At 32.5% G+C, this 12383-nt stretch overlaps 1 protein-coding gene across 1 annotated transcript; it reads left to right on the top strand.

Annotated features, from left to right (window-relative positions):
- Window positions 1-608: 608 nt before the first annotated feature.
- On the top strand, window positions 609-9547 carry LOC113718673 (serine carboxypeptidase-like 34). The gene is made up of 10 exons (XM_027243559.2): window positions 609-910; window positions 5292-5399; window positions 5664-5759; window positions 5843-5935; window positions 6697-6785; window positions 7718-8008; window positions 8459-8595; window positions 8790-8882; window positions 9034-9142; window positions 9260-9547. The coding sequence occupies exons 1-10, from the start codon at window positions 619-621 to the stop codon at window positions 9407-9409; spliced, it is 1458 nt and encodes a 485-aa protein (XP_027099360.1). The 5' UTR covers window positions 609-618; the 3' UTR covers window positions 9410-9547.
- The last annotated feature ends 2836 nt before the right edge of the window (window positions 9548-12383 follow it).

The following is a 12383-nucleotide window of genomic DNA, read 5'->3' on the forward strand; positions in this document are numbered from 1 at the left end:
TCTTAATAGTCGAGTTTAAGCTTTTAAAAGTCCAAACTTGGCAATTATTGCAATTATTTTAGCTACCAAACCTAGGTGTGATGTGACAAATCTTCTGCTGCTGAAAGCACAAGCTTCCAAAATGCCAGGGAATGAAAACTGAAAAGTGAATTCTCTGCACTAATTTTATTTTACTTTTTTTACTTCTTTAATTTATAGATTTTTCCAACAGGTGCTCATCTGTTAACACGCATAAAAATCACCTAATCTAATATATATACACGCATACTAGCAATTATTAGTCTTCCTTTCATTTATATATTTTTTCTATTTAATTTTACCTACCATCCCTTATATTTATTTACTTCCCTTAATTAATTTTACATTTTCAAATTAAGATATATTTTAATGGTGCCTAGTGGGCATCTATTTGACAGACCCAAAATTATTTTTTATATTTTTTGGATAAGCAGATGAATAAACAGAGACAATACAGATAATTCTTATCTGTCCTTCAATTACTTGTCAGATATAAATACAAAACCACATAGCCAATGGTCCATCAAAAAGCACTACAAAGAATAGACAGGATAGTAGTCCTACAACTAGCTCTAGTCCAAAAAGTTGGCTTAGAAAAAGATGTTTTTGTCTAAGCAAATTTCCAATCATTCTCCTCTTCTTCTTCTTGTGCTGCTGCTGACTCCTGGTTTGGCAGCAGCAGAATTTGCTGCCACAGAACTCAGCCATGATGTGTTACAGCAGCAGGCGGGCGACCGGGTGGTTCAACTCCCTGGCCAGCCATGGGTGCATTTCAAGCAGTATGCAGGATACATCACTGTGAATGAAACTCATGGAAGAGCACTGTTCTATTGGTTTTTTGAAGCCACCAGAAATCCTGAAAAGAAACCTCTTCTGTTATGGCTTAATGGAGGTAATTCTGAGAACTAATCCTTTCTACATTTGCAATTCTGTCAATCAGGGTTGTCTTGATTTATGTACATGTTTCTGTCTATTTGAGGTTATTATGTTATGTTTCATTAGGTCACATTCTGTTTTTGTTTTTTACCTTTTTTTTTTCTGGCTGGTGGAGTGGGGGAGAGAGGAAATTTAAACTTATGACCTCTAATTTCTGGGAATCAACCGCAAAAGTTATTAACTGGATTTTTAAAATTATGGGGATCATATTAGATTTATTTAAAAGGTTATACCTGCATTTCACCCAATTAATAATTTCCTTTTTCTTCTTCTAACATTGGCAGCAATTTGATATCACTTGTAGTCATTTTGTCACAGCAAATTGCAATCAATGATATTGTCTCCGTAGAGTGTATATGCTACTTTTGGTCAACTATTATCTTTTCAAATGATCCACAATTTGTGATTGGTCGCCTTTGGTACGCGATGATGAAACAAGGCCTTGTATCTCACTCGTAATGGTACGTTAGCGACAGCCCATGAATGAACCAAAACAATTGTCCCAAGGGAATTGGGCAATTAGAAAATTCCTTTAATCATGAGATACAAGATACCTCAAATAGAGGCTTTAATGAGCTGAATCAAGTGGAATACTTGGTTTTCGAACTCTGTTCGTATATTATATGAATAGGGTTCGAGTTCGATTCGAATATTAATGAATTATAATGTTATTCAAATTCGATTTGTTTATTTGTATAAATATTCAAGTTCGAGCTCGAACTTGATTTGTTAAACTATATGAGCCGGATTTCAGTTCAAATTTGATTTTGAAGATAATCTAATTATATTTTTAATAAATAATACATTTTTTAGAATAAATTTAATTGTATTTATTGATTTAAAAAAATAAATAATGCTAACTTATGTACAATTATTTTTTAGCAAAATATAATACATATATTTAATAATATTAAATGCATTTATATTTATATTTATTTTCATAATTATATGTATGGAATAGTTCACGAATAGATTCATGTTCGACTCGATTATTAAATGAGCCTAATATTGTAGTTGAACTCAATTTGTTTATTAAATGATTGACCTTTTTTCGAATTCGAAAGAGTGGAACACAAATACGTTCGCAAACAGTTCGATTCGTTAAAAGCATTATACTCAAATATCAAAGAATATTAAAATTTACATTCATTTCAAAAGTTTCCATATGATTCAACAAGGGCCAAATTTGTGCTTAAAAAAAAAAGGGCCAAATTTGGACTTAATTGATATGTCACCCAAGATTTTAGGGAATGAATTTGCATATTTAGTAACTATATAAGTTTGTGATTACATTTTTTTAGAATTTTACCTTGGATTTTTCTAATGAGTGCCCTTAAGGCATTCGTTAACACATCTAACATTCACCTAACCTACTATATATATACACGTATTAATAATTATTACTCTACCAGGCATTTATATACTTTCCCTATTTAATTTTACCTACTGTCTCTTGTATTTATTTACTTTTTCTGATTAATCTTATATCTTTAAAAATATAGCACATGAAATATATCTTAAACAGACCATTTTATCCAAGCAATTGGCACTTAATAGTTTATTGTTTCTCTTTTTTTTTTTTTAATTTTTATGGGGTTTCACAGTTTCACTGCTGTCTCTTCATTTAGATTATTGTTTCTCTTCACACTTTATTTTGACTCCACCATTGAACGTGGGAGATTGGACCAATATTGGCAGTCTCGACTGTTACAACTCGCTCTCCCTTTTGGGAAATAAATGAATATATTTTAAATTTGTTTCGAATAGGCTATCTATGAGTCATTTAATTAATTTTACCCATACCCGTCCATTAATACTTGAATATGGGTATATTAAATTTTTATATATGGATATAAATGGGTTACCCAATTATACCCATTTAATAAATGGGTTACCCAATTATACCCATTTAATAAATGGGTATAATTGGGTAACCCATCTAACCCATTTAACCCATTTAACTTACATTCCCAAGCCTTTTGTATTTCTCGGGGTGAAAAAGAGCTGGCACCACCTCACCCAACCCCAACTTCCAGACTTTTTCTTTGACCGACAATTAACCCCGTCAAATCACCCATTTCCTTCCCTTCATTTCGTCTTTTCTACTTAACCAAATGCTTCTTAACTTTGACAAAAAAAAAAAAAAAAAAAAGCTTCTTAACCATGGGAAAAAAAATGAATTTATATAAATTAATGATGGGTGTAAAATGGTATAAATTGATAATTTAGTTTAAAAATGAATTTATATGAGCTTGTAAAAATTTAGAATAAATGGGTTATAAATGGATAATTGGGTTACCCAACTCATTTTTTGACTTACCCATTTATACCCATCTAATTAAATGGATATAAATGGGTTGACTCACTTATACCCATTACCCATTTTACCCAACCCAAACCCGCCCAAATCACCCATCTTGCCACCTCTATCTATGACAATAAATATGCCATTAATGTCCATCCTCATCCACTACACTTGGTCAAACAGGTCACTTTCTCTTAAGTATTATTTCATATTGATATCGACTCAATTTCCCTTCAGATCTTTGCCTAGGTGAAAATATTTGATCTCATAAATATATATATATATATATTAAGCAACAAAAGAATCAGTAGATAACATAAGATACAAATTTCACCAAAAAAAATGCATAATATGCAATTCAACTTCTACTACAACATTTAAATATACAATTAATTTTATTCTTAATCATAGAGTTTTGTGTTTTTTGCATAACAAATATGGAATTTCCTACCGAATTGGCCACTCGCTAAAATATCTAAATTGCACCTAACTTACCGTGTAAATACATACAATCACATTTATTATCTCCTACATTTAGATACTTTCTCGAATTTGTTTCACATTGATCACAAAAATTAATATATGAACCTCTCTTAAACGGGAACTCGTCCAAATCGAACAAATATATATACTTTGAATAAAAAGGAAAAGGAAAACTGAAATTCTTCAAGAATTTCACGTTGATCACAAAAATTAATATATGAACCTCTCTTAAACGGGAACTCGTCCAAATCGAACAAATATATATACTTTGGATAAAAAGGAAAAGGAAAACTGAAATTCTCCTCTTGAAGAATATTGAATACGGTCAATGACATCATTATAAGCTTTTCCAAAATAACAATAATAACGGCTACAAACTTTTCAATTTCTTTAAGCAGAAGTAAAGGCGAAAGAGTACTTTAGAAGTTTAGCCAAAAGGAACACCTCTGTGACTGATTAGCTGGGGCCTTGCCAACTCTTTGTGTCACCATGCCTTCATCTATACATTTTGGTGCACTTGAGCAGGTCATTGTACATCTCAAGCAAATATGGTGCCCATCCATGTTTGTTTGAAAATTCATAGCTAAAATCTCGGAAATTCAGTAAAGAAATCTTCTTCTACTGAATGCTCAATCGAGTCAAACCCATAAAAACCATTTCTTTAATGCAAATGACCGGTTCATGATTAATCAAACTCTGATCTATTTCTTTTCATACAAATGTTTTGCTCCATTTGCGCCGCAAATCACATAAGTCATTCATTGATCATGAACATTTGACTTTTACGAAAAGAATTTCATAAGTTAATTTATAATTGTCAATAAAGATGTATTACATTTGGGTCACAAGCTAATTACAATCAAAATCCTATCCCTTTGGTGTTCTACGTGTATATGGAAGACCTGATATTTGTGGATTTCATTAACAAAATATGGATAGTACAATATTTGCAAATTGCAAGGATAAAGTTAGCTGCATAATACGTGTGCACAATAGATGTGGTTGGCGTGCACAATACATTAATTTGTTGCAAATTCTACAATGTGTAGAGGATCTTGTTGGATACTTCAATGTCAATACTACAATTTCCGAATTATGAAATTTATAAAATCACTGGAATAAAAGTTTCTCAATAGAGTTTTCTTATTTAAATTCTGATCCTGTTGTAGAAAAGATTTCTAGATATTTTAGTTATTTTTGGGAAAATTATTTTTTTGGACAAACCATGAAATTGAATTTTGAAAACATAGATCGTGGGATTCTGAATCCATAGAAATTGAGGGAAAGAACTTTAAAAAGTACATATTCGCTATCATGATTCACGCGTAGAGAAAATGCACACACACGAGAACAATTCAAATCATAAAAAATCAAAACAAGTAGCATTAATTGTTTGAATGTTTCAAGAATTTTTCAGTTTAGAATTTCTTGTAACTGGAGTTCAAGATATTGCAAATCAGAATTCTGTTTATATCAATGTTTCGAAAATTAATCATACAAATATATTTTTAATCCCATGACCTGGGTACCATTTATTTGATCCCCTCAGGTCCTGGGTGTTCATCAATTGGATATGGTGAAGCAGAGGAGCTAGGTCCATTTTTGAGCCAGAAAGGCAAACCAGAGCTCAAGTTGAACAAGAATTCTTGGAATCGAGGTATGCAAAAAGATTCATTAATTAAATATATGGTTTTTTTGGTATTTGTTTCATTATTTAGTTGGATTCTTATTAAATGGAGTAAGCCCAAAATGAAGCTCTGACATTATAATCCATTCCCTAAATTGTGTACATTTTTACACAAAAATTTGCAAAAAAAAAAAAAAAAACGCTAAATTCATGCATTAATCTTTACCTTAATAATACAAATTTAAAAGAAAAACTATTTAGTTTATCCTTATTTTCATTGTTTACTTTGTGCAGTGGCAAATTTGCTCTTTCTGGAATCCCCTGTTGGAGTGGGATTTTCGTACACAAACACTAGTAATGATATCAAGGAGCTTGGTGATACTATCACAGGTACCTTTTATTGCATCTTAATTCAGGAAATTGCATTTTATTCTTAAATAGTTGTTCGCTGACAAATCTTTCTTTTGTATCAGCTCAAGATTCCTACATTTTTTTGGTTAACTGGTTTAAAAGATTTCCACAATTTAAATCCCATGACTTCTACATCGCTGGGGAAAGTTATGCAGGTAAGAGCTTTGTCCCTTGTGGTTTATAGCCACGGCATATAGTTTCAAAATCTGTATTTTAGCCTCATATACTTTAGGTTAACGTGAAACTATAAATATTTTTACTAAAACTAACAATCATTACCTAAAAATACCAGGTATTGGCAGTCAATTTTAACATACAAGTTAATAATTTTACTTTAGAGCACTGATGGCTAGAGTGTAGATTTTAAATTGGGTAATTTTTTATATACTGTCAGTGTATACATGAGTAGGTGTAAATGCATATTACATAATTCAATTTCAAATTTAAAATTCATTTTTTGTACAGGTGACATACATTTATAACTATTAGTGTAAAAAATTATATATTAAAGCATCAAATCACTGGGGATTAAAAGGTGTTTAAAATTTGAGCATACTTGTTAATTACATGCAAACAAATTTTTGTCCTTTGGTTTAGTATTTAATTGACACATAATAACTTTATATTTTTCAAGCTAAAAACTTGTTGCAAGCAAAGAGATTGCCAAAATTTACAAGTGTTTTAAATATCTTTTTTTTTTTTTCCTTTTTTTAATCTAAATTCGAAGTTCCTTGAATAGTTAAATCCTCCAATTAGTTTTGTGCTAAAATACACCACAAAATCATGTCTAATCACAAAAAGTCTCATAAAAAGTAAATTAAAAAAAGAAAAAGAGGATATACCTTTCCCTAAATTTGTTTCCCGGGTTCCTAATTTGTCATGTCACTTTTTTTTTTATTATTATTTCAACTTTTAGGCCATTACGTTCCCCAGCTGTCAGAGCTCATCCACGATAATAACAAAAAGGTCTCCAAGAAAAGCTGTATCAACTTTAAAGGTTTAATGGTAAGTTCTCCTATCATTAAGGATTTTATTTTATTTTTTAAATCATTTGAAAATTTTACCTTCTATGCTTTGCTAATTTAACTTTTTGATTGCTTCTCATCTTTGGTTTGATGGGAGTTTCGACCAATCGTTATTAACATTCGAAAGTGGATCTTTGCTTTATCACCTTTTTTTTTCATTGCTTTAGCACGTCTAAGTATCTAAACATAAGTCTCCAAATCCAGAAAGAGACAAACACATGTTAGAGAATATTGGAAAGAGGATTAGAAATTTAGTTTGAGTCCAGTACATGTTATCAGTTATTATGTTTGAACATATCTTTGTAAGCTATTTATGATCTTGGCAATATATACCTTAACGCATGTAATAACGGAGCCAAAACATTCAAATTTTTTCACAACAAAAACAAAGGAAACAGAAAAGTTTTTCGTTTGAACAGAAGGAAATTATAGGGGAGAGGAAGTGAGATGGGATAAGTGAAGAGGGGACAAACCAGTACAGGAAAATCATAGGTTGGTCCATTAAAATCTTAAGTTCTTAACAGTTGCAACTTGCACCCGTTGGGGGGAAAAAACAATGAATAGCAATTAGGTTCCTATTTCCAAACACAACTCATAAAATTTATCCCTTGCAAATCCACAACTAATAATTTGTGAAATTTCTGAACTCCTGATGACTTTGAATGATATGCTTTTCAGCTATGCTACTTGGAATCTTCACTTTATCCTGCTGCACCCATGTTCTACTCTTTATTATGCACTAGATAATCCTGTCGGCAGGATTTAGTAGCCTAACATAAGTTTTCACTGCTTGCACAATTTTCTAGGTACAAGATCATTGTGAGTCAAATCAACTAACACCTTTTCTTTCTTGCCATTTGATTAGAGACCGTACTGCTTTTTCTGTACATATAAAAATTTACACGATTGCAGGTAGGGAATGCACTGTTGGATGATGAAACGGATCAAAGAGGATTGATTGATTATGCATATGATCATGCTGTAATATCTGATCAACTGTACAATGAGATTAAGGGTAAATGCAACTTTAGCATAGAACATCTGCCGAAAGACTGCAACGATGCACTTGGTAAGTACTTTGATGTCTACAAGATCATAGATATGTACAGCTTATATGCTCCAACCTGCGTTAAAAGCAACTCCACTAGCACCAGAAAACTTCCTGTGGTCCGAGGAGCTGCTCCCAAGTTATTTTCCCAGATTGTGAGTCACTGTTTCTCATCCATTGTACTAATTCCCCTTTGATTAGAGACTTGATAGTTGCCTAAAATTTTTACTCAAAACCATGCATAATTAAGTACCTAAAATTCTAGCTTTAACCATTTGGTACAATTGTTACCTTAAACTTCGGTTGTGGAAAAAATTAGGCTCTTGAACAGTGACTTAATTACATCCAGAAAATGCTCAAGCTAATGTTCAAATCTGCAATTTTTGTCGAACATAAATACTCAAGAAACCAATTACATCTGAGTTTATTGGTTTTGAAGCTAACAAACAAAGTTGTTGCAGATTAATGTTAGTGGTGCTATGTTTAGCTTCTATGATATCTTGCAATTGTGAAGTCATATTTGTGTGACCTTAAACAATGTGAACAAATTAAAATCAGTCAAGCTGCAGATAATGTTTAGCTTAATGGTTCCTCTATATTTCTAGGATGGATGGCACAGGAAACCAGCAGGTTATGACCCTTGTGCATCAGACTACACAGAGTTATATCTGAACAGGCCAGATGTTCAAAAATCTCTCCATGCAAATGTAACTAAAATCCCCTATAAATGGACACACTGCAGGTACAGATTATATGTGCAATTTTTTTTAATGTTTACCGAGCATTAACTAAACGATGGCTCAATGCCAACATTTCCCTAGTAATTTATGTTAGAAATTATCCTTTCTATTTCTAGTATCCTCTGCTTATCAACGTTTATATATGTCGTAATATAAAAAGCACGAATAATCTTGAAATGTTTTTTGGTGTATGCAGTGATAATATCACATTCTGGAGTGATGCCCCAGTTTCAATACTTCCCATCATTAAGAAACTCATTGATGGTGGTCTACGAGTATGGGTTTTTAGGTAATTAACAATGTTTTCTTTTGGTTCTTTTGCCTGACAATGTTTTGGGTAATTATGATAAGCAATGCCTGGTTATTTTGTTGGCATCCTAAACTGCCCTTAGAAGACAAGCCTAAGATAGTTCTCCATTTTATTCGTCTTTGTAACACAGTGGAGATACTGACGCAAGAATTCCAGTAACATCAACAAGGTATACTCTGAAAAAGTTTGGTTTAAAAATCACCCAAGATTGGACTCCTTGGTATACTTTCCATAAGCAGGTAATTGAGTCATCTTTTTCGTCTTTCTTCTAAAATTTTCGAGGTACATTTCTTGAATTGTTGATCTTGTTCTTGTTAATACAATTTGCATTCTTCTATAAATTTGCCATGTCAAAGGTTGGTGGATGGACAGTGCAGTACGATGGGTTGACGTTTGTCACAGTTAGAGGAGCTGGTCATCAGGTTCCCACATTCAAACCCAAGCAAGCCCTTCAGATCGTCAGACATTTCTTAGACAATAATAAACTGCCATCCGCAGCATTCTAGCATAATTATTCATATTGTTTTCTTACAATATTCTTATCTCTTACATATCAGATCAAGGAAAAGAAATGACATACATCAAGCTACAATAATACAACCACAGAATTGAGAGTCAATAATAGGTCAAAATTTCAGAATTCATTTTCTCTTCTTCTTTCTTCATCTTAATCATTCATTTTTAATGGGAAAAAAAAAATCCCTGACCTCATTCCCTAAGGTTATTTGGCTTCAACATTAGTAATTCATGCTAAGCGTTTATCTTAACCAACCATGAACAATACTTCGCTTGCGTAATCAAAAGTTGTCTTTAGTTTTCTGTGTATCTTTCTAGTTGTATCAGATAGCATATTATTTCAATTTTCCTCTATGAGAAACAATAGATTTCATAAAAGCATCAGATCAGAAAGGCAGGAACTGGGATTTACTTCCTCACTTTGAAGAAAATCTGATATGTAGCAATACAACGATGGCAGTTTGCATTTGATGATCAAGACAATCAAGAAAACGTGTATGTTGAGTACAACTATTACTGTTTTCATTTGATGATCAAGACAATCCTATCAAGTTACCGAGTAAAAAAATTCTACTGATACGTTACAGCTTTCAAATCCAATGAAGGGCAAACACAAAAACTACCATTGTTTTATACCATTTTAAACAAATTGGAAGCAAGTTTCTTATAAACATCGAGAATTTTTTGGATCACATATATTATTAATATATGAATAAAGCATGGTAAAACAACAAGAATTGAAACAAATGAAGAACAAAATCTTGACAGGAAAAAAGCATGTTATCAAGTTACTTAAACGATTGACAATATTGTTAAAAAAAAAATGCAGTTTTAATGCAGACATGCAAGAGAAGTACCCTGAGCTATTTACGAATAAAGGTATGAATTTCGAGATCGAAATTCTTTTAAGGGGGAAAGAGTGTAAGGACTTGCAAAATTCTTCATATTTTCTTTAAAATTTTCTTTTATTTTAAATAAGTTAATTTATAACTTCTTTACCACTAAATTACTCCCTCAATAGTTGCAATAAATAATAGAATCGAGAGTTTTACCTTTTGTTTTATAGTTAGGGTAAACTAGGGTTTTTGCGTATTTTGATAGTGTGATTAATTAGTAAGGAGTGTGTACTAAATTTAGTGGATAAGAGTGAGTATTAGATAGGAGAAAGTGTGTGATTAGAAGTGCTAATAATAAGTGAGTGAATCACAAGTTAAAACACAAGTACAAGAGAGTTAAGGAAAATAGGCTTGAACTGACGTGCACCGTTTGAGTACACCACTTGGCAAAATATGCTATAGAAGCTTCTAATCTTGGCATATAATGGATGATTTCTAGTTTTTGGTGGTGTAGTGAAAATTTCAGCTAGGGTTATTATTTTTCACCTTTGATTATTGATGTTTAACTAGCAAATATTGTTATCGAGCTTGGAAATGAAATTTATGAAGTGATTAGTGGCATGATTGTTACTTTTTAGAGCTGAAAGTTGAATTTTCAGCTTTGGCAAGTAAATTTCAGCATTGGTTGTGATTGAGTAGTTGCTAGAAATGAGTTATATTTGGATGTTATTTAGCCTAGTGGAAGGGCTATTTTGATATACTTGCTTGTGTGTTTGAATTGGGCTGATTGGAGGAAAAAGAAAATGAAACCATAAATGGCTGGAAAATGAATAAATACAAAGGGCATGCTGCCCAAATTTTCGCTCGAAAGATAAGAGAGTGAACTTGAAACTTGAGCGACGATTTGAGGTCGAAATGAACTTGAATTGTCTATGGTATTCAAGTTTCCTTTAGTAGAGGTGTATAAGGTGAAATTTTGCCAAAACTCGTATCGTTTAAAAGGTAAAAGTAGCGACCCTTATAACTACGATTTTCTCAATCTTTCATACCAAGTGTGAATTCAAAAGTCTTAATCGCGTCTTTATCAAAATTAAAAGAGCGAGCATGAATTTTCTAGAGTTTGATAAGTAATATAAATACTGCTTAAACGAGTTTCATTTACTTGATTTTCTTTAAGCGAAACTCCTATGTTTCGAACCCTAGTTGATTTCAAACTCTCTTAAATGATATTTTATTGCAGATTTGGACTCCAACCAAGGAGTTGCACCTGAGCGTGATCTTAAAAAGCACTAAGTCTTTGGTGAGTGATTCCAAGTGCATAATTGAACTTGATACTTGATTGAAAATGCATTACTAATGTGATCGGACAATATTTGATTTGTTTGGTCAGGCAAGGGTGTACTTTATCGCACTTGCCCTAATATGATATATTATCGTTCATTGATTGCAATTGACTTGATATACATGTATATGACTTGAATACTGTCTGAAATTCCAGAAACCCTGTGGCGAGTTAATCGAGTCGAGTCGGCAAGAGCCTGGTCGATTAGATAACGAACCCTGGGTATCTAGTGCTGTTGAGTAGAGTGTTATCTCCTCCACTAATTGGTATTTTCGAATATTACCACCAGTGTTTATCTTGGAGTTCGGGCCCGGTAGGAGGTTTGGATGATGGATGGAGATTGGAGTTAAGCGGAGTACTACCAGACTGGTTACTTTGCTTGAAAGTTGACGGAGTGTCTATTTGATCAAGCTTTGGCGGAGCTAGTTTGCAAAAGTGACTGTATCCTTTTGCTTGAACTATTGAATATCTAATGATTGGCTATACGAAGGGTTGTTGCTCATTTTCTTGACTTTTTATGCTCGCTACTTTGATATTTATACTTTTAAATAATGGTCAACTTACTATTTGGGTCTGCATGATGTTTTCGAACCTCACGGAGGTTTAGCTCACTCTATTAGTTTTGTTTTCCTTACAGGGGGTACGAGCGAGGGTGTGAGGCTGGTACAAGCTAGCTTTGTCTAGTTTTTGAATTTTGGCGATTGTACTCGCGCTAGTGCTTGAATTAGGGTTGAATGTATCTGGAATTCAAATCTTTTGTCACATTTGGGATTGTAAATGAATGTA

Source organism: Coffea arabica, chromosome 11e (genome assembly GCF_036785885.1).
Source record: "Coffea arabica cultivar ET-39 chromosome 11e, Coffea Arabica ET-39 HiFi, whole genome shotgun sequence".
NCBI lineage: Eukaryota > Viridiplantae > Streptophyta > Magnoliopsida > Gentianales > Rubiaceae > Coffea > Coffea arabica.

Excerpts from the sequence above, each read along its gene's own strand:
- LOC113718673 (XM_027243559.2), top strand. The coding sequence starts at position 619 with ATGTTTTTGTCTAAGCAAATTTCCAATCATTCTCCTCTTCTTCTTCTT. Across the intron at positions 5,760-5,842 it reads GCTTGGTGATACTATCACAG|CTCAAGATTCCTACATTTTT; the intron begins GTACCTTTTATT and ends CTTTTGTATCAG. Across the intron at positions 8,596-8,789 it reads TATAAATGGACACACTGCAG|TGATAATATCACATTCTGGA; the intron begins GTACAGATTATA and ends TGGTGTATGCAG.